The following is a 23,787-nucleotide window of genomic DNA, read 5'->3' as shown; positions in this document are numbered from 1 at the left end:
GTGTGCTGGGCCTCCAGGAGGAGGTGTGCGTACTGCGGGTCATGCCCATAGCTTTAAAAGGTCACGATGGCTCATACACTGGAGTGTCTTATATGAGTTCAAAAGAGGGAAGGATGGGATGGGGAGTTGGGGGACCCCTTGGTAAATGTTTGAGCGAGGAGTGAGGAGGCCCAGAACTGGGCGAGTGCCCTACTCACGGGGGTCTTTTGTGCGTAGAGGGCTTCTACCTCTTCTTTGAGATTTATCCCCAGGTGTTTGACGCTTTTTGATGCTGTTAGAATCAATATCTGTTATATTTTGTGTTTGTTGCCGGTACACCGCAATACAACAGAATTTTGTATATTGACCTTTGACTGACCTTGCTGAATTCTAGTACTGTCTGGAAATTCTTCTGGGTTTTCTACATGCTAGCTGCAAACAATGGCAGTTTTATTCTTCCTTTCCATTTCTTTTATTTCTTTTTCCTGACTTAGTGCGTTAGCTAGGGGCACTGCTGTGGCTTGAATGGTCGGCATTCTTGTCTGGTTCTTGATCTCTGCACCACCATTGAACTGAGACATCTTGTCTCCTGTAGGTCTTCCGTTTGTTTGCTTTTATAAATGCTCTTTACAAATCAAGGCTTTCTAATCCCCACTTCCTACTAGTCTCCCCGCCAGCTCTGCCACGAAGCTGTGTTGAATTCTGTCAAATGTTTCTTTTGTCTTTGTTGAGATGATCTAAATTTTCTTATTTTATTAATGTGGTTAATTACAGATACTTTTTTTGAATAGAAAACCAGCCTTTGATTTCTCAACAAACTTGACAAAAATTTCGTGTTCTTTCTATATGTTGTTGGATTCAGTTTGCTAATACTTTATGACTGATGCTTTTGTGTTAAAGAACAAGTTTGGCACTTAATTATTTCTCTTGTAATTATCTTGTCAATTGTTGGTATCACAGTAATGCTGTCTCATGAAAAAAGTTGAGTGTTTTCGCTTTTTATATTCTTGATGATTTTGTGTAAGATTAGAATTAATCTCTTAATTGAAAGTCTTGATAGAACTTTGCTGTGATGTCATCTATGTCACAGTGTCTTTGGGGGGAGGTTTCTTTCTTTTTTCTTTTCAATTATAGATTATATTTCTTTACAGCCATTGGACTATTTAAGTCTTCTATTTCTTCTGATGTCGCTTTGGTAAGTTGTATTTTTCTAGCAATTTTTCTATTTTTATCAGTATAGTTGACTCTAGAACAATGCGAGGGCTCAGGGTACTGCACCCTGAAGTTGAAAATCACATATGACTTTTGACTCCCCAGAACTTAACTTTGAAATCCCTGTTATTGACCACAAGCCTTACTGATAACATAAACAGTTGAGTAAAACATAGTTTGTATTTGTATTATACACTGTATTTTCACAATAAGTTAAGCTACAGAAAAGAAAGTGTTTAATATAGAAAATCATAAGGAGAAAATACATTTATAACATTGTTCCATATTGAAAAAAATCTATATGCAAGTGGACCTACTCATTTCCAATCAATATTGTTCAAGGTCAACTCTTTCATAAAGATTTTTTTTTTTAAAGATTGTATTTATTTATTTGACAGAGATCACAAGTGGGCAGAGAGGCAGGCAAAGAGAGAGGGGGAAGCAGACACCCTGCTGAGCAGAGAGCCAGATGTGGGGCTCCATCCCAGGACCTCAGGATCATGATCTGAGCCAAAGGCAGAGGATTTAACCCACTGAACACCCAGGCACCCCTGCATAAAGATTCTTATAAGATTCTCCTGTTTGTCATTTTAATCCCTGCAGGACCTATAGTAGGGTTCCCTCACTATCTCTATGGATGTTTGGGGCATTTGTCCTGGGTTTTGAGGTGCTGTCCTCTGCTTTAGTGGGCGTTCAGCAGAATATCTAGAATTGACCCACAGGATGGAAGCAGAATTCCCCTTTCCAGCTGTGGCCATCAGAATCTTTTTTTTATCATTATCACAAGAGATCTTTTCCATTTTATTAATCTTTTCAAAGAACTAACTTTTGGTTTTTTTCATCCTATTTATATCTCTTTTCTAGTTCATGATTTTTGCTCTTTAGTATTTCTATTCTTTCTCTGAGTTTAGTTTGCTGTCCTTTTCCAAACCCTGGAAACAGAGGCCTACTCTGTGCACCTCAGCCATGTTCCTGCCAGTCTGGCTTTAGGGTATCTAGCTCTCTGTCATGAGACAAGGCCCCATGACCTAGCTCCTCCTTATCTTGCATTTGTGTTTTCTGAAGAAGTCACCCATCAAATATTGGTGTGTAGAGTGCATGTTGTCAAAACCTAAATCCACTCTGTATGAATTACAGAAAGGGAGGAAGAACATAGGACCAGGAGCGGTGTATCGGGAAAGCTAGTCTGCCTGAAGTGGAGCTAATAGCTAAGTTAATAATAATTAAAGGGGTCGTTAGAAGGTTTAGTCTGTTATTTACCCAAAGAATAATTTTTCTGAATAGGTATTTTGGAGTATTAATGGCAGAGTTATGTGCGAGTATATATTTATTTTGAGGAACATCTGGAAGTGTCTAGGTTCTTCTTTCTTCAGAGCCCACCCTGTGAAGATACTTGGCCAACTGAATCTGTCTGGTTCCATACAAATGGAACGGTAGACTTAGTGTTATTAAGGTTTTGAGGTCAAATAGTTTCCAGTATTTTTTTTTTTAAGATTCATTTATTATTTGAGAGAGAGAGAGAGGGCAGGGCAGGGAGCAGCAGAGAGAAAGGGAGAGAATCTTAAGCAGACTTCCCACAGAGCATGGAGCGCAAATAGGGCTCCATCTCATGACCCTAATGTTATGATGTGAGCCAAAATCAAGAGCTGGACACTTAACTGACTGAGCCACCCAGGTGTTCTTGTTTCCAGTATTTGTGGTTGGGTAGTGACTGGAAGTTGAATATATTTGAAATTTTAAGGACCTCAGGTCAGTTCATATCATATCTGCTTCCCCATTTGTAATATGACTCAGCCATCCATTCAGCCACCCACCCACCCACCCACCCAGCCAGCCATCCACTCACCCATCCAGTCTCCATTTTTGTTGAACTAGTCATTGCCTTAGGGTCATGGACACAAAGCTAAGGAGATTTTTTTTTTTTTTTCCTTCTTAGCAGCTCTCGATCTGGGGGCAGAGGCAGAAAAGTCCAGTGATCTTAGGATGTCTGTGTCGGCAGGGAGCCTTCTGGATCACCACTCTTGTCTGCAGTGGACGAATGCTTCTGGGGTGAGGTGATAGTGTTCTGAGAGGAGCCAGCCTGGGTTCCTGGTTGGTTGCTCTAAGGGAAGCCTGATGCCACCCAGTTTTTCCTTTCCAACATGTGTTGTTCTTTTGAGCATATTTTCTTAGCAAAGGAATTTATAAAAAGCAATCCTAATTTTTTCCTTACTCAAAACTATTAAAAAAGAAAAATCCCACACACAAAGTCAAACCTCTTCAGAAGTAAATTCTAGAATTCATTCTTGGATTTGTCTCTCTCTTGCCTTAAGAGTGAAGAAGCATCTCCCAGGAACCCCAGCACACTTGCTTGCTTTCTGCTCTCTTCCGTGAACTTTTTGTGACTCTGGCTCTCTGGAAATCTGTTCCAGACTTTAAAAAGCAGCTGGAACACACTTGAGCCTCTCAGCACAAACTACAAAGTGAAGGCATTGCCTGTGCAAAACAGATGCTGTTTGCATTCAAATAAAAGACAAACATAATATTTGCATTAATAAAGAGCCTTTGCAAAAGTATTTGCATAAAGTGGTTTATCCTTTTCCAAGAGCTGGTTACTTTTAACTAATTTCTGAGTGTAGCAAAGGATAAGCAATCTTTTGCTGATTATTGTTCACAAAGAGTTGCTTTTGCACAAGTGTAGCTGATTTCAGAGAAGGGCTCTCCACATGCAAATGTGGTGTCAGGTGGGACCCTTCACTGATTGCTGTCAGTTGTCTTCCTCGTAGATTTTTGTGTTTAAAAGTGGGATTGATGAGCTATTCCCCTGTTCTTGGTGCTACTACACTTTACTTCTGCAAAGAATTTTGCAGAATTACTCCAACTGGGCCATATTTCTGTGCCTGCCTCTGTTTTATAATGAGAAGAAGCCAGACGGTTGGTTGGTGTGTGAGTGCTTTGGTCCTTCTGTGGCGCAGTTTAAAAGACAGCTATATTTAAGTCTGATTTCATTAATGAGGGCTGTGTCAGAGTAAAGGAGCAGAGGAGAAGTGATGGTCTGTCAAGAAGTAGAGCCCAGAAAAAGATCATGTCCTAAGTCCTGCGTGATTCTTCAAGCACAAAATACCAATTTGCCCATGAATTTCCGAGCTGCCCAAGTGACGAGAGAACCTTGTTTGTTTTTAGGAAGCCGAGGTGGTGTTTCAGACAGTGACTCTGAAGCACATGCAAACAAGTCTGAGGAAACAGCATTACATGTAATGGAGGTCGTCTCTGCCGGCACATGGAGCTGTGTTAAGCTTGCATTCTGTGCTTCCCCCATGGGGCATCTTCTGGCTACTCCTAGCATCTTACTCTGGTTTGAATAGGAGTTTCTTTTTTCCGAAATAAGCCTTTGGTTGTGAAGTCACCAATGGTTTCCAAGGGATAAACACTCTCACTTTTTGTCAGAGAAGTGTCTCCTCTCTGTCTTCCTTGAGTGATAGTTTAGCTAGGCATAGAACTGCGGGTGACGCTCAGGGCTTTGAAGATATTTTGTTGTCTTCTGGCATTTTTGTGTCATTGTCAGAAAGTTAGCTCTCAGTTCAGTGGTGGTTTCTTCCTGGGGCATCTGTCTTTTCGGACCTGGGGCTGTCCTGACCTTGGTCTGGTTTGATGGATGTGCTAGTATTTTGTTACAGTGTGTCCAGCCGTGGAGTCCTGCTTGCTTATCCCGCTTCAGGTTTAGCACACTTTTTATTTTTAATTTTAATTTTATTTTATTTTAAGATTTTATTTACTTATTTGACAGAGTTCACAAGTAGGCAGAGAGGCAGGCAGAGGGAGAGAGGGAAGCGGGCTCCCTGCTGAGCAGAGCCCAATGTGATACAGGGCTCCATTGCAGGATCCTGAGATTGCGACCCAAACCGAAGGCAGAGGCTTTAACCCACTGAGCCCCCCAGGCGCCCCTAGCACACTTTTTAAATCGAAGGGCTTTTCTGTGTTTCTGGAATTCTGGAATAGCCTCATTATCTATGTGACTATTAGACCTCTTTTGCATTTTTCCATTTTTTACTTTAAGAACTCATTCTAGGTCTGTATTGGACATCTGATTCTTTTATCCTTGCCTGTCTTTCCCCTTTTTTGTGCTGCATTCAGGTCACTTCTGTAGATCTGTCATCCAGCTCCTTATTTCTGTCTTTTGCCATGTCTAATATGTTCTTTTCAATTCTAGAAAATTATTTTTATTCTTTAAAAAAAAAATTTCTATTTTTCCAGGGTTTCTTTCTTTCATTACATTCTTTGCCTCATTGAATGCCTTACTTAAGAAAAAAAAAATGCATGTTTTGTAGTCTTTTCCATTTTGTTTCAATATTTGCAGCTATTTTACAGTCATTGCTCTGTTGTGTTGGCTAATTCTGGCATAGCAACTTGCTCCCATGCATCATTTGTGATTTTCAATTTTCCTTATAACCTCCCCTTATTTAGGAAGGTTTTCCCCTCCTTACCTGCCTCTCCCTCTCCCTTCTTCGGGTGTCTCATGAGAGACATTTTCTCTTGCTTTCCTGGGGCTCCAGGCTTTTGCAATGCTGGACTAGTTTTTCATCCTAATTTCTAGACCTAGGAGTCCAGACCCGCTCAAGTGGTGGGACTCTGGAGGCCACACCCTCATGTGTTTGAGTTTCTTGCTAGAGAACTCCCAGCAGCCCTCCTCTGCCTCCCTGGCCAGGTGGGCGGGGCTGTCGGGCCCCATCTTCATAGTCCTTCCATAGTTCTGACCTCACGGAGGGTCTCAGCTCAGCGTGCCGTCCAGGACAAGCTCATGACCACATCTCCTGCCTCCCCCGCTGCGTCCCACCCACCCCTGTCTGGCCCGGACAGTTCTACTGACTCTTTGACCCCAGGGATAGGCAGCTAGATCTTGGTGCATTTGCCAGAGTACCATTATTTTGTTTTTCCCTCCTGGTAACTGGGGTCTTAGGTTTCTTTTGAGCTGAAGTCTATATATGAAATAGGGGGGGGTGTGCTACTCTATCTTAGAGTCACCATTTCTGGATTGTGGTGGCGGGGCGGGGAGGGGGGCTGCCTTGTGAGAGCAGGGTCCAGAAAGCTGAAGTTCTGATTAACTTAGCATATTCTTCCGCTCTGTTTTGGACCCTAGTGGGGTCTGTGTTTTCTAGACTGTGAAACTGATTTATCCCCTATAATATCTGTTCTTAGGACAGTGAAGCTTTTAACATTTGGGAAGGTTGTTTAAAAAGCCATGTCCAGGGACACCTGGGTGGCTCTGTTGTTGAACGTCTGCCTTCAGCTCAGGTCATGATCCCAGGGTCCTGGGATCAAGCCCTTCATTGGGCTCCCTGCTGGATGAGGAGCCTGCTTCTCCCTCTCCTGCTCCCCTTGCTTGTGTTCTCATTCTTGCTATGTCTCTTTCTGTCATAGAAAGAGAATAAAATTGTTTAAAAAGAAAAGAAAGGACATAAAAGCCATGTTTAATTTACTGGCTATTTAGAAGTAGTGAGCTGCTCTCTACTGTGGTGTGGGGAGGCCCCCTTGCTCTGGAGGGAAACAGGGAAGGAGGGTGGTGGGCACAGACCTGGGGGCCCATCCTCAAGAGGGACTTCCATAGGACATCAGAGCTCTTGCGGGCAAAGCTTTCTTACTGTCTTCTCTTGTGCCTTTTAACTTCCTTGTTCCACTACTGCAGACACCCACAACATGACCCGCCCTCTGAGATGACTGTGAACGTCGGGGGTCCTCCTTCACAGCTCTGGCACCCAGGGAGCCCAGTCCATCCTGTGTGTTCTGTGATGTGAAGAGTGTCCTTGCACACATTTTACAGATGTGGACAATGGGACCCATGCTGGCCAGGTTTTTTCTGTGGTCAGGGGCCTGTAGGAGAGGATCTGAGCATTGGTACCAGGCCCGCCGGGCTTTGTGAACCGGTGTGCCAACCACTGCAGTCCCCACTCCTTAGTCGTTACACAGAAACCACTGGCCGAAAAGTGTGAGGACACAAATCCATGCCATGTCACCACTGAACATAGACCAAACGGCTGCTCCCCTTGGGAGCTCTATTTTTAGAAGATGAAAATAGAACCCGAAAATAGAAAAAAACTGTATTTTTAGAAACTAAAGTTTGTGTCGTATGAAAACAGTTATAAAATGAGTAATGATGAGGTTTAGTGAGTCTTGATTTGGGGGAAGTTGTGATGTGGAGAGTATCTCCATATTATAACAGAAAGGTGGTACTGATTTCTGTGGATTGGACACCAGCTTTGCACAGGGCCCAGGGAAGCCGGCTCTGTTAGAATGAGGGGTGTGCCGTGGTCTCCTTGAATGAGATAATAATAACAATGGAATTATCCCGACAGTGGGCACAGACTTTAAGGGACTAGCGGTCTTGGGTGGTGGCTGCTAGGCAGCCAGCCCCTGTGGCCTTAGGTGCACACGGTGCTGCCAGAGGCCTGGGGGTCCACATGGCAGCTGAAGCGCTGATCCCAGCTCAGCATGCGGGCACTGGGGTTCGTGTGTCCCCCTATTATAAAATTATGTTTTAACACTTTTAGAAGACACGATTTTTACAAAAGTGTGTTCTATATCATTAGGTAGTTCAAAAAATCGGAGAAAATAAAACTTACTGAAATGGTTTAAGCTTATTCACAGAAACCACTCCTATTGAAAGACCTTTTTTCTTTCAGCCCCTCAGATCCCCAGCTCCCTGGTTCCCGAACCTCTCAGCCCTGCAGCCCCTCAGCTCCCCAACCTCCCAGCTCCCCAACTCCCCAGCTCCCTGGCTCCCCAGCTCCCCAGCCTCTCAGCCCCACAACCCTATGACCTCCCAGCCTCTCCGCCCATGGCCCATGTTCCTTCAGCCCCACAGCCCCCCAGCTCCTCAGCTTCTCAGTCTCACAGCCCTGTAGCCTCCCAGTCCCCCAGTTCCCCACCCCCATAACCCCCTAGCCCCACAGTCCTCCAGCTTCTTAGTCCTCCAGCTCCTCAGCTTCCAAGCCTCGCAAGCCCCTCAGCTCCTCAGCTCCCTATCTTCCCAGCCCCTTAGCCCCTCAGCCCCATAATCCTCCTGCTTTCCAGCTCCCTAACCCCACAGCCGCCCTGTCCCCCAGGTCCTCATCTCCCAGCTCACCAGTTCCCCAGCTCCTTGGCCTCCTAGTCCCTCAGCTCCCCCGTTCCCTGGCCTCCAGCCGCTTAGCCCCTCAGCCACTCAGCCTCACAGCTCCTCAGCTACGCAGTCTCCTGCTTTCCAGCCCCCCCCCCCCCCCAGCCCCACAGTCTTCCTGCATTCTAGCCCCCCAGCCCCATAGCACCCCAACTTCTTGGCCTCCCAGCCCCAATACCGCTGGCTGGCTCTCTGCTGGCTCTCTGAGCCCCAGGCTCTGGAAGGACCAGGTGCTTACGAGGAGGTCAGAGGCCATTTGTAGACTTGATGGCTACACTATAAGTCAGTACAGGGCTACAGATGAAACGTGGAGGCCAGGGTAACACACCTGCAGAGGAAGGCCTTTCTAAGCCCAGGTGCTGGCCTAATTCATGAGCCAGTCCTCCAGTGTGTCCTCCTCCTGTGACACCACCACTGATCGTCCAGTGTCAGGCTCCTGAAAATGACCCTTCCCACCCAGGTTACTGGCAGGTGGGTGGAGCATGGGCGCTTCTGGGGGAACAGGTTGAAATGTCAGGAGAGCCGGATATGACATGTCCAGGCTGATAGTGGGGGCCTTCTGGATGCTTCCACACAACTGGCCTGTGATTTGGAACAGTATTCGTATTTCAGTACCACTGCCCCAGCCCCAGGATGAGCTGCTGGAGGGGGGCTCGAGCCTGTGGCAGCCACCGAGCAGCACCCAGACGAACTCGAGCAGTCAGCAGCACGGAGCTGCCCACACTGAGCTGCCAGGGATGGTGTTTTGGTCACACTGATGGCAGTCTGTCACCTGGCTGCTTCCAGCAGGGGGTCTGGGCCCTCCGGCTGCACGTCCAAGGTTGGAGTCATGGTATTGAGGATGAAGGATGTTAGGTCCGGCCCCCACCCCCCACAGTGCCCAGTCTGGAGCACACTTGGCTCCTGTGTTTGTCAGAGACATGAATGAAATGAAACCAGGGCATTTGATGTAACCAGGGGACATCTCTGCATCACAGCGGGAAACGTGTGGCAACTGGAAAATGGGACAGGTGCCATCGGCACGGCTGCCATTACGGGAGACGCGCCCCCCGCCCCACCGCCCCCAGCAGCAAGGTGGCTACAGTCTGGTCCTGCACGTGGGGCTGCACTCAGCGACCTTCCACTTGGATCTGTGTTCCAGAGCGGACAGACTGGACTCTTGTGGGGGAGAGGCATGGACACCAGTATGAAACAGTCCCCTGGAAAGATGAAACCTTTTTTCACCACTTAATATACTTTATGCCCTTTCTTTCCTGATCCAAAAGCCTCACGAGAATGAGTATCCTCTGCAAAATTGAGTATACTCTTGTGTGAAGTTCCCTCCGTGGAAGAGGTTCCCTCCCTGAAAGAGGTTAGTGCAGGTTCTAGAAGCCCCACCCAAGGTGCCAGAGTCTGGATGGCGGGAGGTGGGTGGAGAGCAGCCGTAGACCTTGTAAGCTGACTCCTTGAGCTTCATGAGCTAAACTAAAATATGAACCTATATTTTGGAATGCTGACACATGTCGTGAACATTTTGGTGCTCCCCCACCCCGAGAAAGTGCTGAAATCATGATCAGAGGTGGTTCCGAAGTTGTTTGCTCTTCGGAACGACCGGTTAGGTCTCTGGAAATTCCATCCAGTGCAGTCTGCGCGGGACCTTTCCCGCCCATCCCCTGCTCTATGTCTCGTTTCTCAGGGAGATGCTCTGTCTCCTAACACCCACATCTGGTCCACGAAAGTCCCAGTAGATGAACCTGCAAAACATACCACTAGTCAGACCACGTTTCCCACTGTGTGCCCACTGGCCTCTCTAGCCCTGGGTCTTAGAAACAGCCTCCTGGGTTCTTCTTCCCCCTTCCGTGCGCTTCCTCCTCGGGGCCCCTGGTGCTGCTCACTGTTCTGCATGGCAGCTGAAATGAGCCTTGAGGACAGAAGTTAGAACTTCTGTCTCCAGGTGATCTTCAAGATCTGTGGCTCAGCTCTGGTGCCCTTCGGCCCTGTCTCTTCTCACTCTGTCCCCTGGTCACTTGGCTTCTGCTGAATGGCTTCTGCTGAAATGGGAGCTTATCCCACCTCAGGGCCTTCGCACTTGCTGTTCCCTTGCCTCGGCTGAGACAGTGGACGTAAATCCCTCTGGCATATCACTCAGGTGTCACCCTAGCACAAGAGCCCTCTGTGATCACTTTATATAAGAAATAATCTCCAATCATGTTCTTCCCCTGTGACTTCTGTTCCTAGCACTTGACACAACGCGATCTGTTAGTGTGTATCATTTCTTCTTCACGAGCGGAAGGCTGGGGTACAGGGACTTGATGTTGTTGGAAGCTGTGTCCTGAGCATTAGGGCAGCGGCTCAGTAACCAGCTCAGTGCAGTCTGTCCCACATGTGAACGGACGGTGGGGAGCGGACGGTGGGGAACGGGCACTGTGGCTCCGGTGGCTGAATGGGGACAGGAAGGGCAGCGAGTTGCTTCCTGTCTTCATCAGGGTGGCCTTCGTCAGGTCTCCCTCCTGGTTCCTTCACCCCTGCAGTGGGAACAAGGAAGTATTTACGCTGTTTCCCGGGGAGGCCCTGCCCACAGGCCTGACCTGCAGCAGGCGTGGTGTGCCCTGGGTTCTGATCCAGAGGGCAGACTGCTGTTAGTGGTGCTGCGTTTGAGCAAGATCTGGCTGGAACAAGACATGACAAAAAGGAGATATGCTTCTGGAGGCTTGAAGCAAATACGGCCCCACACTGTGATGGGGGAGAAAGCCCTCCCTGGGTGCCTGTCGGCACAGACTCTGCAAGTCTTTGCTGGGGGAGCCCCCCTCACCCCCCACCCCCGGCCAGCCATCCCTCCAGGGCCTCGTATGGTGAGCATTACTGGCGTCTGTCTCATGCTCGGTTGCTTCTGAAATGTCGCATAAAAGGAAGAAGGGCAGAGGATCCTTTTTCTGTGCAAAGAACAAGAATGGCTTTTAGAAGCCAGTGCAGCTGGGGCAGGGCTTGCGAGGGGCCATGGCTTCATGTCCCATCTTGCCTGGGTCTCGGGGGGCGGACTCCTCCGCACCCGCATGGTTCCCGTGCCTGAGCGGACTTTCTCCGGATGGCCATTTTCAGTTTATTGTTACGAGCTTGTGAGTCATTTCTCGTGAGCTGCTTATGAATGTGTACCTGTTTCCCGGCTTCCTGTCACTTAACCACAAACACCTTTCAGCTAATTGTTAATGCCCGGCAGCGTGCAGAGTGCTCTGGGAGGATGGCTTATTCACCCGGTGCTTCCAGCCACTGACTCACATTCTCAGGACACTCTCTTGCCCCAGCTGGATGCCTTGACCCGGGCTGGGACGTTGGTCCCACGGGTACACGGGGCTGCGTGCTCGCGTCACTGGGGGGCAGGTGAAGGGCCCCGTTCATTACTCGTGTTAGCGGTGCAGATGGTGAAACTGATTCTGTGTTTCAATACCGTGACTCCTGAGGAGGGTGGAAGCTGGGCCTGACTCTGACTGCCGCGGGGCTGCGTGACCTGTGCGACCCGGCCTCTGTTGGTTCAGAAAGGAGGACACCTGCAGAAGAACCCCTGTGCTGGGCTTAACTAGAAAGGGTTTGCCTCCGGGCCTCCACACACGTGCAGTTGGAGAAAGCGTGCTTATCTGCAGGCAGACAGCGGGGTTGGTGTTCCGTCTGCCAATAACCGCATTACTTTGTGTCCTCGCTAATTTAATTAGGAAGGGAGCTCCATCTCAAAAGCTCGTGCATGAGTCATCGGGATGCTCTCGGCTTCATGGTGCTCCTCTGAGTGCTCCCTGGAACTCCTGTCTGTTACTCCTTGTACAGACTCTGGGAAAGCTGCACATGGTAAACGCGAGGTTACTTTCCCCCTCCGCCTCCAGTGCTCTTCAAAACAGCTTTGGAGTGACTCACCAATCATGTCCTCCCCACAGGGCAGATGGACATCCTCCCAGGAGCCAAGATGGATCTGTTTTCAAAGGCAGGCGAGGACATTTTCTCCTGATTTCCTAAATCACTTCAGGCTGCCTGGGCGGTTGGGCGGGGGTGGGGGTAGGTCTGGGCTGTGGGGTGGGGAGCAGGGAAGAGCAGTCCTGCAGGGGTGTTGCCTTCGGGGGTCGGAGAGTGGCCAGATCCGTCTCCAGAGCATGGGCCTGAGACTCCCTGGGGATGCCCCTCTGGGAAGTGTGGCCCCTGCCCAGAGAGGAGAGCTGGGCCTGCTCTGGCATCTTGGACCAGGGCGGCCTGCGCTTGGGGGGCCAGCCACAGAGCTGCCCTCGTGCGCTCATGCCCCATCCCACTCTGTCCCTTGCTCCATCTGTGTTGTCCAACTCTGGGCTTGAGTCAGTCCTGTGGGGACATGGGGATGGGACAGACCCCACTCTGGGAGCTCCTGTCGGGGCGCGTACATGCTGCTGTCACTCCCTTTCTTCCCCTTGTGGCCTGAGGTCCAACCTTTTGGTATCCTCTCTCCTGTTATCAGAGTTTTCTGGCTGTGTGGACTTTGTCCCTGATGGGGCTGGTGAGGTGGTGTGTTTCCACTTCTGAATTTTCCTAAAGAAAACTTCTGAGTAGCAGGCTGGGACTTTTCCCTCCATGGCTCATCCCTGTCCTGTTGTGTCAGCCTTTCTGCGAGCTGTCTGAGGCCCCAGGTTGAGGCAGAGGGGGCGTTTGGTCCTGTCTGCCTTGACTCAGCCCTGGGCGTCAGGGAGGTCGCCAGGCGGGGTGTGGAGAGAAGTAGAGCGTGACTCCCAGGGAGGCCATGGCCTGTGCCATGCAGGCCCCGCTTGTGGAGCTGTCGAGCCCCCCTACCCAAACACACACAAGGGCATGCGCCCCGGGCCCTAGGTGCGGCATTTGGCATCCTGTCGGGCACCCCACCTCAGGTGCCCACGAGCCATGTGCTGAGTTGAGTGTGAGCAGGGAGGGTTTGCTGGCTCTTGTTTGCACAGCTCAGGGTTGGCAACCTGAAGACTCTCTGGAGTTGCAGCTAGCGAGCTGGTGAGGTGATGCCCTTTAGCAAGGGCAGGTGCCATGAAGTACAAAGTGAGGTCTTGTTTTTATTCTTGGCATCTCTTGAAACTATCACGAAAAATTTCACACAAATGAAACAAGAGAGACCTTAATGCATGTGGGTAGCCCCCATGCCCATCTCCAACTTTTAGAACCTCGTGCTTTTTAGACTGTGCCCACCTTATCAGTCCCCACCCCAACCCTCATTTTCTGGAAAATTTAAAACAAATTCCAGATACCAGAGCTTTTGCCCATAAACACTACAGCATGGATTTCTGACACACGGAATCCTGTGATCATACTCAACAAAATGAAGAATTCCTAATCATCAGGTCATGGTTTAGGGTCTCCCAGTGGTCACAGAAAATGTCCTTTCACAGTAGTGTATTCAGATCTGGACGCTGGGATTGTCAACATATCTACATCAGCACCCGTGGCGGCTCGGCCGCTGGAAGGAGCGGGTCACTGTCCTGGGCGACTTTTCATTCCACACCTGACTGCTCTTAGCCGCCTGCTGTCTTTTCAGCCCATTCCTTTCAGCTCTGATTTCCCAAAAACTGGGAGCTATAGCTAGTTTTGATTTTCAGCTGAAGGAGAATACTTCATAGATTAGCCTTGACATTGTAAAGTCTGTGCGATCTTCCTGAAGGAAGAGATATTGCTAAGGAGAAAGACTATCTCCCATCTTCGTTGGTTTCCGATAAATACACGTAAACTGATGCCAGACATGCCTCAGGAAGCCACAACATTTAAGCCGTTGAAGTATAATTCACATTAACCGGCAGATCCCAGGTTTACTGCTGACCTTCCATACTTCTCAGGATGGTGCGCGGGGAGGGAAGGAAGCGCTCCATGGGCCGGGCTGCTTGGGGCTGGCAGCAGGACTCACTGGGGGCTGCCTGTTGGGTTGCCCTGAGTTCCTGGGGGCACCTGAGTGGTCCTAGCCGCCAGGGCTTGGGCACTGTTGGCTGTGGTCTGTGGAGGGCAGGCAGGCGGTGCCCAGAAGAGGGCAGGTTGCTCAGCAGAGGAGGAGGGAGGCTGGTGGTCCAAGTCCTAGGGTGGAGGTTGGATGCCCCAGTGGGGTGGTTCAGACCAGGGAGAGGGCCTGGGGGGGGGCAGGTTGAGTATTTTGCTGCCCCGATGAATCACTTGCGCCTTGAGGTGAGATGTTTCCATGTAGTGAGCCCCCTTTTATAATTTAAATGAACAAGGGTGTCCAATGTCCGGTGTGGGAATTGTGCAGCTCACTCTGGTTGGGTGCGGGGAAACGCTGGCATCATGTCAACATTGTAGGAAGGTACATTGGCCCCTGAATCCAGACCCCAGTGATCACCCATGACTTGCACAGTGTGTGAGAGCTGGTGAATGGTCGTGCACCCTACCGCACGCCCAGCGGGGTTGGGGGCGTGTTCAAGGGGCCAAGCCTCTCCTGCAGTGTTCCGTGCAGACACCTGCTGTGTGCTCTTGGCCGGGCGCTGTCCTCCTTGCTCCAGCCTCCGTGCAGACCAGGCTTCCCTTCCGTCTTCACTCAGGCCCACGACAAGCCACTTTTTGCTGGGCAGGAGACACTCCTGAGTTGTGGTCCCCATATAAAGGCTTACCTGTTTCTTCAAGACTTCCTTCCTGTCATACCAATACACACACACCTCCAACACAAGTGTCCCTACTGCGGGGATGTGACTTTTCTTATTAAGTTCATTTTTACAGAAACCCGGGCTTCTCTTGTTCTACCTCAGTCCACGTCCTTCATTTAGTGTCCCCTCCCGAGGGCAAGAGAGCTTGGTCCCCACACAACCAACCTCAGATGCCCCGTCAGGCTGTGGTCCTTGTTTGGGACAGGGCATGTCGTGGCCGCACCAGCTCGAGGCTGCCTACGTTGGCAGAACGCCCAGCCTGCACCCAGGAAGCAGCACTCGCCCCCCTGGGACCCCTGTTCATCGCAGCACTTATGGGAGCAACAGCTGATCCAGCGGCAGAGCCAAAGCCAGAGCTCAGACTGGAGCTCACACATCTTCGAGGAAACAACCCCTTCATGGGCATACATTCTAGCATGCTCCCTGTTACATTTGAGTTCACATTGGAATAGATGACGGGGAGAGGGGTAGGGAAGAGGAAAGGAATGCTGTCATTCTCACTGCTAGAAAATCCGCTGACTGCTCCCTGGGCCCAGGGGAGCCCCTGAGACACAGTTAATTCTCAGCTCATCTCCCGGGCAGGCCTGTTGCTGTTCCTGCCTTAGAGATGCCCCCGAGTCTGAGAAATGGGAGGGAGGAGCTCGAGGTCACGCCTTGGGTGTAGGCAGAACAGGCTTTGAACCCAGCTGGTGGTAACTGCCATGGCCCTGGTGTGGCTCTGCCCTGTGTGCCTTGCTCCTGCCCTGTCCATGGGGATCCAGAGGCTGGGCTGCCTTCTGTGTCTGGTGTTCCACTCTGTGTCCCTGGGAGCAGGTCCATCACCCTAAGCCTGGGGAGTGGATGCGGAAGGGTAGCCGCTCTTGTCGGCAGCATGGGCTGCAGAGAGCAGCTTTATTTCAGAGAAATGTTGTGGGGACAGGGACTCAAACCAGCACCTTCCCAGTGGAGAGGCCGGACAGACACACACCGGCCCCATGACTGATGCCGATGGCCCTGGTGATGTGTCCCGTCTGTGGTATGTGTTGTCCCATGATAGGAACAGTCTTCCCTCTAAAAATATGCAGTCCCAGTCCAGTTATGAGGAGAACACCCGACAAGTCCCAGCCAAGGGATATTCTACAGAGTACGTGATCTGCACTCCCCCACCCTGGCGCCGTCATTAAGAACAGGGGCAGGAGCCTAGGAGAAGTGATGCGCAGGGGTCATGTGAGAGCCTGGGTGGGGGGCTGGAACAGGGAGGGAAAGCCCAGGCACCTGGCATACGCCGGGGCTTCAGTGAACCAGAGCTCGACACACCAGCCTCATGGGAGGTGCCCCTCTTGGGGGAAGCGGGAATATGAGAACACTCTGCTATTTTTAATTTTTCTGTAAATCCACAACTGTTCTAAAATAAAAAGTTTGTATGAGAAAATAAAAATGGATAGAAGATTGGCTGGAGTGAAGACTGGGCACTATTCCTGCTGCCAGAGACCTCAGACCCCACGACCAAGTGTCTGCAGGCCAGTGGCGCCCGGAGAGGAGGGGGCACTGCCCCCCAGGAGCTTGGGAGGTGGCACGGGGCAACCCTCCCCTCCAGCCTCTGCAAGTGGCGCTTTACCACCTACATGAGGTGAGCCCCAAAGTGCAGTTTAGAATATTAATTTATTGCGTTCTTTTACCTTCCCGATCCTGGCATCCATGCTTGTGTAACCAAGAGCCCTTGGTTTGGGAGGCTTGGGCATGCAGGGCAAGGAGAGGAGGAGGGAGGGGTGAGATCAGACACAGCGCAGGTGTTTCTCAGTGTTTCTGTGCAGGTATAGCATTGGTCCCCACCAACAGAATGGGGCAAGAAAAAGAAATGATAGGAAAACCGAACTGTCACCATCCCAGGATCCTGCAGGTAGAAAATCCAGTTCAGATATGTGGTCAGAATAAATGAGTGTGCTGGGGTCCTGGGATACAAACCCGCATGCGGTGACTTAAATTTGCACTACTGAGGAGAATGGGCTGCTGAAAATGCCAGACACCTGGGGATAAGTCTAGAGATTTTCAGTTCCTCTGCACTCCGCGTTCTACAACATCTTTGACAGCAGCGAGGCGAAGCGCTAGTCCATGTCCACAGATCATATTGCTGTGATCCTGATCTCTCCCAGCTCTCTGTACCTACAAGGTCCCAGACAGAGTTAGTCCCCTTCTCGCCCCTCCCCACCCACCCGGCTTCCCCTTTTATCTTTTTTCTTTTTCTTTTTCTTTTTCTTTTTGTCTTTCTGTATTTTGGAAGACAAGCTGATTCTAGAATTTATGTGGTAAAGGACCCGCAGCCCCCAAGATGGTTCTGAAGCAGAAAATAGGGACTCTTGCCTTGCAGCAGTTAGACAGTATGATTATTGGCACAGATATGAACAAACTTGCCAATAGGACAGGGATGCGATGTCTGACAGAACTCGTGTGCTGACCAGCAGCGAAAGTAAGACGGCTTAGTAATGATGAGACGTTTGGCCACCCTCACTGAAAAAAACCAAAACCCAAAGACCCCTACCTCACATCATGGGCAAGAGTCAAGAGCAGAGAGGTGGGGACGCACGGGAAGGGAAAGGCCACAGGACCTACAGGGGACAGTGCCACAAAGTAGCTTCGCAGCCTCCAGGTGGGGAAGCATAAGCTCTGAAAGGCCTGATGGATGGGACCATCCAGAAAGGCCATCTCCAAGATGGACGTAATTGCCAGAGAATCCGTGGTCGGAATTTGTAAAGAATTCCCCTGAGTCCGGAGAAAAAAGACCACCCAGTTTTTTTTGTATTTTTTTTTTTTTTAAAGGGGCCCAAGATTTGAATTCAGAATAGTCTGTAAGTGCCTGGGGAGATGCTCGGTGACTTAGCCCTCGGGGAAGGACAGATTTCACCTTCTGGAGACACTCTTGGGTCCCCACCAGGTAGGACAGTAGTGTATGGACAGAAGGCTCTCCCCATCCTGTATGCAAGTCTTGCCCTTGCTTCCTCTGCTCGCCTTTCCCCTCCCCTTCTCTCCCCTGCCCTCCTCTCTCTCCTCTCCTTCCCCTGCCCTCTCTTCCTCTCCCCTCTTCTCCTGCCCTCCCCTCCTCTGCCTGCCTTCCCCTTCCTCTTTACTGTCTTCCCTTCCCTCCCCACTCCCTACCGCCCTCCTACCCTCACCTCTCCTCCCCACCTCTTTAGGTAACCTGTGTGTGGATTTTTCACACTGTAGTTTTATTGGTGCAAGAAACATAAATCTTTGTGCAGCGTTTAAGTGCAGACCCTCTTTGATTATGTACATCAGGGAAGGGGCTGAACCTTTTTATTCAGTGAGATTTTGCTTTTGGTGTTATAGATGATGTGGCTGTTGTCACAGAAATTGCTTCAGCCTCCACATTGTGCAAGTGCGGGCTGACCCACTCTTTAGGGCGGGGCAGCAAGGGGCTCTCCTGCCCTGGGGTGGCCGCCGGAGCTGCTTGGTGTGCCTCACGCCCTCTCCCTGTGGCGGGCAGCCCAGGTTCTCCTGGCCCGTGTCTCTGGTGCCTATTTGACCTTCTCAGTGGGTTCCACAGATGACCTTAATGGAAGCCCATCATGGCTAGTGGCCGTGCCCTTCCCCACTCTTCATGTCCCAGGCCTCAGCGTTTCCAGACCGCAGAGCAGGAGGGTGTCCTCACGAGATGGCAGTGTTCTCTGGGAGGCCAGCGAGCACATACCTGGGATTGATTTCTTGCTGGCCCCTCAGCAAGGTATACCCCAGTCTAGTGTCCGGAAATTCTGTGAGTGGGCCAACTCAGTGGAGCCATACCTTGATTTTTTTTTTTTTTAAGATATTATTTATTTCAATCTCAAGTAGGTGGAGAGGCAGGCAGAGTGAGAGAGAGAGGAGGAAGCAGGCTCCCCACTGAGCAGAGAGCCCAATGTGGGGCTTGATCCCAGGACCCAGAGATCAAGACCTGAGCCGAAGGCAGAGGCTTAACCCACTGAGCCATCCAGGTGCCCCGCCATACCTTGATTTAAAACACACGGGCGGTAACTTTTGGTTACACTAATAACCACATATCTTTTCACTTCTACTCTGAGCTGATTGCATTGAGAGTTGATGCATCTTCCCACTCTAGTGTGGTTAGAAGTCACGTGACACAGGGCAGCATTTATGCATTTGGCTTTGAAGTAATTAGACCTCTGGGGCTTGGGGCCAATGTAAAAAGTTCAATCCCAAACTCAAGGAAAGGTCTTTCTGTAAGCTAGGATGCTGGCCCGGTGCTGCCGCTGACTGCTCCCAGAATTCAGAGATTCCTCCGGAAACCTTGCTGGCTTCTTGATTTCTCAACTGTTTCTGGTTCTATACCCTTCACTCAGCTGGAAGCTGAGGTCCTCCTTTGAACCTGTGGAGCCCCGAATGGGATGGCGTTCCGAGCACCATGGCCCTGACCCTTGCCCATTGACAAACTGCAGCTTGATTAGGATTTTCAGAGGGGCCTTCTGGTGTTTCTGAAGGTATTTACAGTGGAATTCAAATTAAAAAAAAAAGGATATACTTTTATCAATTTTATATTTTCGAAAATGAAATTTTAATCTTATCCAGAAGCAAAATGAGTTTCACTTACATATTTTCTTGAAAAAAAGTTCCAGAGTGCTTTTCGGTTACCGTCTCCAGGTCTCTCTCTGGGCAGTGATGGCGCTCACGTGGTGGAGTGCTAGGCTCACAGGTCAGCCCCTGGGCTGTCGGGGGTAGTCCTGGTCCATGGGAGAAGCCCTCATGCTCCTGGTCGGGGTGTTGGGGCCTGCTGTTCGCTTCCACAATATGACCTGGCCGGCTGGGAGCCTGGACTGTCTTAGCCCCGGAGGTGCCTAGTGACTGCTGTGACCATTGGGGTATGTTGCTGGTTTGGGGAGAAGAGTCCCAGGTGCCCTGTGGTGGACTCTCCCGGTTGCACAGGTGCGGGAGGCCCTAGTTCCCTGACTTCTTTGGGGGCCTCAGGCCACAGGAGCACACATTCGGCTCTCCTCCAGGTGGTTGTTTCTGTCCTTGGATTGTGAACATTTTCAGAGACACGTGGGCTGCATAACACTCCATGTGAAGGGCGTGCGAGGGGTTACCCAGGGTGGGTGAGAAGCAAGGTTCTAGTACAGTCCGTAGATCTGATGTCACTTGCTTTGTCTGCATTGGGGAGCCCGGGGTGCCTGTGAACCCGGCGCTCTCTCCTTAAATCACGAGAGTGACTGCCACGTCAGCGTCCTCGTGACGCGCCTGTCACTGCAGGCCGGTTTACACCGCTTGTCAGGAGCTAATTTTAAACCCAAAGTGTGATTCCTGGAAGTTTTGCCAGAGTTTTCTTTCTTTCCTATCTGAGAGAATATGGAAAGTCTCGGGCAGTCTAAAAGCAGCCTGCTCCGGGTTTGGGTGGTGGCCAGCTTCCAGCTCCCATCTTTGCGCTCAGCCTGGAGAGACAGAAACAGGGCCGGGATCCAGGCGGGGAGAAGTGATTCTTTACATCGTGAGTACCTGGCCAAGTGCTTCTCTGAGAGCTGTTTGGGTGTCTTGGTTTCCTGGAGGCCCCCCCAGGCACCCCCACAGCTGTTTTCAGCCGGGCCTCCTAGGGCTGGGTTTCTGCGAACACCCCAGGCCGTTTGTCAGCATCTGGGAACAGGAGGAGCGGCCCCTGTGTTTTGATCCTCTCACTGCTTGTGGTCTGGGCAGAAAAGCCGTTCTGACGAACACGAGGAGGTGTAACGTGGCCGCGAGACAGACATGAGCCCCGACGGCCCAGCCGCACAGGCGTCCGGAGGCCCGGCTCCGCTGTGGGCCATCTTTCACTTGGGGGATATTTTGGTTGTTCTGCAAGGGGTTTTTCATCTTCTGATTCAGCAAATAAAAATAACGTGTGATGGAATCCAACCTGTTCTCCTCTGAAAGTAAGAAGGACACATGCATTTCCCTGTTTGCCAGGAGTCTCCCTGTAGACTCCCGAGTGTGAAGTGTTTGCATGGGAATGTGAGCCACTTCTGAAGCCCAGTGCTTTCTCTCTTCTCCAGATGGACTTTCTGGCCGAGACCAGCCCGTGGAGCTGCTGAATCCCGCCCGTGTGAACCACATGCCCAGCACGGGTAAGTCCACTCGTCCGGCCTGGGCCGGGGCGGGGGCTCAGGCTCCCCCAAAGTGCTGTTTGGAAGCCCTACCACGTGGGGAGTGGTGTCTGGAGGGAGCAGGTGGGCCCTCAGATCATCTGACCCCTGTGCTGTCTCCTGAGGGAAAATAGGCCATATGTTGCGGAAGCCGGTCAGGCATTGGCTGTTCAAGAGGAAGGGAACTGTGGCTCTTTTCTGTCTTGAGCTCCGGAGGGCGTATTCTTCCCAAAAGTGCCAACTGCTCTTTTGAGATGTTACCTCAGAGCCGAACCATAGGAGGACCCTGTGGGACAGAGTTCTGAGCTGGAGCTAGGACCAGACGTCCCCTACCTGGCGAGGTCGAGCTGCTAGCAGCCATGGGACAGTGGGAGGGCGCACGCCTTTCACCTACCCCGCCCAGGCTTCTCACAGCCGAGGCCCTCCATGAACTTGTCTCCCAAGTGCTTTTTCCTTTTTTTTTTTTTTTTTTAATGAGCAAAAGAATATGATTATGTCCTTTATTCCTTATATGATCTTTCTACATTTCATGCTTTAAGCAACACTTTCCAAATCTAGATGGCGTGGAAACAATTTTTTTCTTTTTTTGTTAAAACAGCCCCCTCTCCCTGTCCCGGGCCCCATGTAGTGACTCCAGGATGTCGGCTCAGAGCCTGGGCACCGTTTGTTCTGTGTCGGCCCCTTGGCCTTTTTGAGAGAAAGGCAAACCTCTAAAAGGCCAGGATGTGAGTGCACTGTAGACTCCTGAGCCTGCATTTCAAGACTGCGCTGCAGGACCCTTGCCTTCACCACACCCCAAGGCTTCTAGTCTCAGTGGTCTTGGCTCTGTGGCACCTCCTGGACCCCAGCCTTCCTGGGTGCCACCCTGCCCACCTCCTCCATGGGCAGTGCCGGCCAGGACCGGGAGGTGATGGGCACCTGCCTCTGCCCCCGGTCCCCTTAAACAGAGGCTGGAAGTGGCGAGAAAGGGATGTCCTTCCTTGCATAGGGATGCTACGTGCTCTGCCAAGGGTCATTCCTGGCGTCTTCCCACACACGAAGCTCCCTTTGATTCTCTGCAAAGGTCCAGATGCTCTGGTGCTCCGTGTCCCTGGGGCCGTGGGCACTCGCTTCGCCGTCCCCCAGGATGCTCACAGCCCGCTCTGTCTGCCATTTACATGCTTCTTCTCTAGGACCCCCTTCCGAACACCTTGACTTTTGACCCCAGGTGCAGGGAGGGGGGCTTCAGAATAGCCTGTGCGATGTTCAGGTTTTATGTGCAGCCTGTGTGACGGAAACTGCCTTGATTCTCACTTGCTCCTGGGCTCACATCACCAGTGTTACTGTTGTCTGAACAGAGTCCTTGGGTGGTTGGGTATCTTCAGGCAGCTTCCTAGTGCTCCTGTCCCCCCTGGGTGTGGGACAAAGAGACTTCCTAGACAGCCCCATAGGCCACGAAGGTGGGAAGTAGTTGTTTCTAGGTGGACCAGAAAGAGGTAGACTCCGATTAGTTTTCCGGCTTGGAAAGGACGTACGCCCTGTTGAGACCTGATATGGCTTAGGGTGAGACAGCCTGTGGGCTTCAGATTCATAGGGGACCAAGGGTCCTGCTGACCCACTGGCTCTGACCTGAGGCTGATCGTTTTGTGGATGGGGATAATCCTCTGCAGGATTCTTTTTTTTTTTTTTTTTTTAAAGACTTTATTTATTTGAGAGAGAGAGTGAGTGAGAGAGAGCATGAGAGGGAAGAAGGTCAGAGGGAGAAGCAGACTCTCTGTGGAGCCGGGAGCTCAATGTGGGATTCGATCCCAGAACTCTGGGATCATGACCTGAGCCAAAGGCAGTCACTTAACCAACTGAGCCACCCAGGTGTCCCTCTCTGCAGGATTCTTAAAAGAATCACACATGTGTCTGATTTTTAGTAGTTTCTGGACAGATGTTCCATTGACAGACATGTCCTGTTGTCCTGTTGAGACATACTGAAGAGGATGTGTGACTTAATTGTGACAGCTGCTTCGGGGTCCTTGGATGATCCTGATGGGCCTCTTCTCCTCTCCTTTGAGGGGACCCACCCAACTTGAGAAATGGTGTCTTGGGGAACGTGGCCCCATGACATTGAAGCAAGTTGTTTAACTTCCTGGTAGCCAGGCCCCCTGCTGGTAGATTGGGGGGGTGTGGGGGGACAATGCCATGTTTCCTCCCTTGCAGGCGGACAGTGTCTGCGGTGTGGAAGCCATGCCCACTGGCAGGCTGCCAGGAGGGATGCACATGCATGGTGTAGGTGTGACTCTGGGCATGAAACTTGCAGGTCAAGGGCTGCTTCAGAAGCTGCTGGAGCGAGGGGCCTTCGTAGCCCCTCCACGCTCAGTCCATTCCAGGCCACTCTAAACCATGTCCTACAAGGAAACAGAATTTGAAACTTAATATGAAAACTCCTTTTTGGCTATACTGATGTCTCTATACAGTTCTTCGATGACTTTTCTGTCAATCCTAATTTGCCCCGGCAGATTTCCTCCCCACTGAGTTTAACCTTGACACTCAGCAATGTGATAACATGATACTTGTATGTGATTCACAGGAGTCACTCCAGCCTTCCTGCGGGAACTTGTCCTCTGCGTAGGGAGGGGTGCACGGCCCCTGTTCTGTTGGTCTAGTCTCACTGCTGGGCCCTTTACTTGGGGAGGGTGGCTCCTGGTAATGGTTCCCTTGACGTGTGGTTCGTCTTCATGACATGTGACTTTAGGTAGAAAGCACGCGTCCCGTCTTCTTGGTG

General features: G+C 50.8%; 1 protein-coding gene across 6 annotated transcripts in view; it reads left to right on the top strand.

Moving 5' to 3' along the window:
* HDAC4 (histone deacetylase 4) overlaps positions 1–23,787 on the top strand; it is a 282,919-nt gene that overhangs the window by 115,861 nt on the left and 143,271 nt on the right. For 4 of the 6 annotated variants that reach the window (XM_059393837.1, XM_059393838.1, XM_059393836.1 and 1 more), the window contains exons 1-2: positions 20,254–20,407; positions 20,946–21,017. In XM_059393837.1, coding sequence (XP_059249820.1) covers positions 20,269–20,407; positions 20,946–21,017 — 211 coding nt within the window. In that variant the 5' untranslated portion in view covers positions 20,254–20,268. Of the gene's footprint in view, positions 1–17,744; positions 17,849–20,253; positions 20,408–20,945; positions 21,018–23,787 lie in introns of those variants that run through there. The other 2 variants (XM_059393839.1, XM_059393840.1) reach the window with 2 other exon arrangements.

This window comes from Mustela nigripes, chromosome 3 (genome assembly GCF_022355385.1).
Source record: "Mustela nigripes isolate SB6536 chromosome 3, MUSNIG.SB6536, whole genome shotgun sequence".
In the NCBI taxonomy this organism is placed as follows: Eukaryota; Metazoa; Chordata; class Mammalia; order Carnivora; family Mustelidae; genus Mustela; species Mustela nigripes.
The sequence above is the reverse complement of the archived record's forward strand: the minus strand, read 5'-3'. Positions and strand labels throughout refer to the sequence as shown.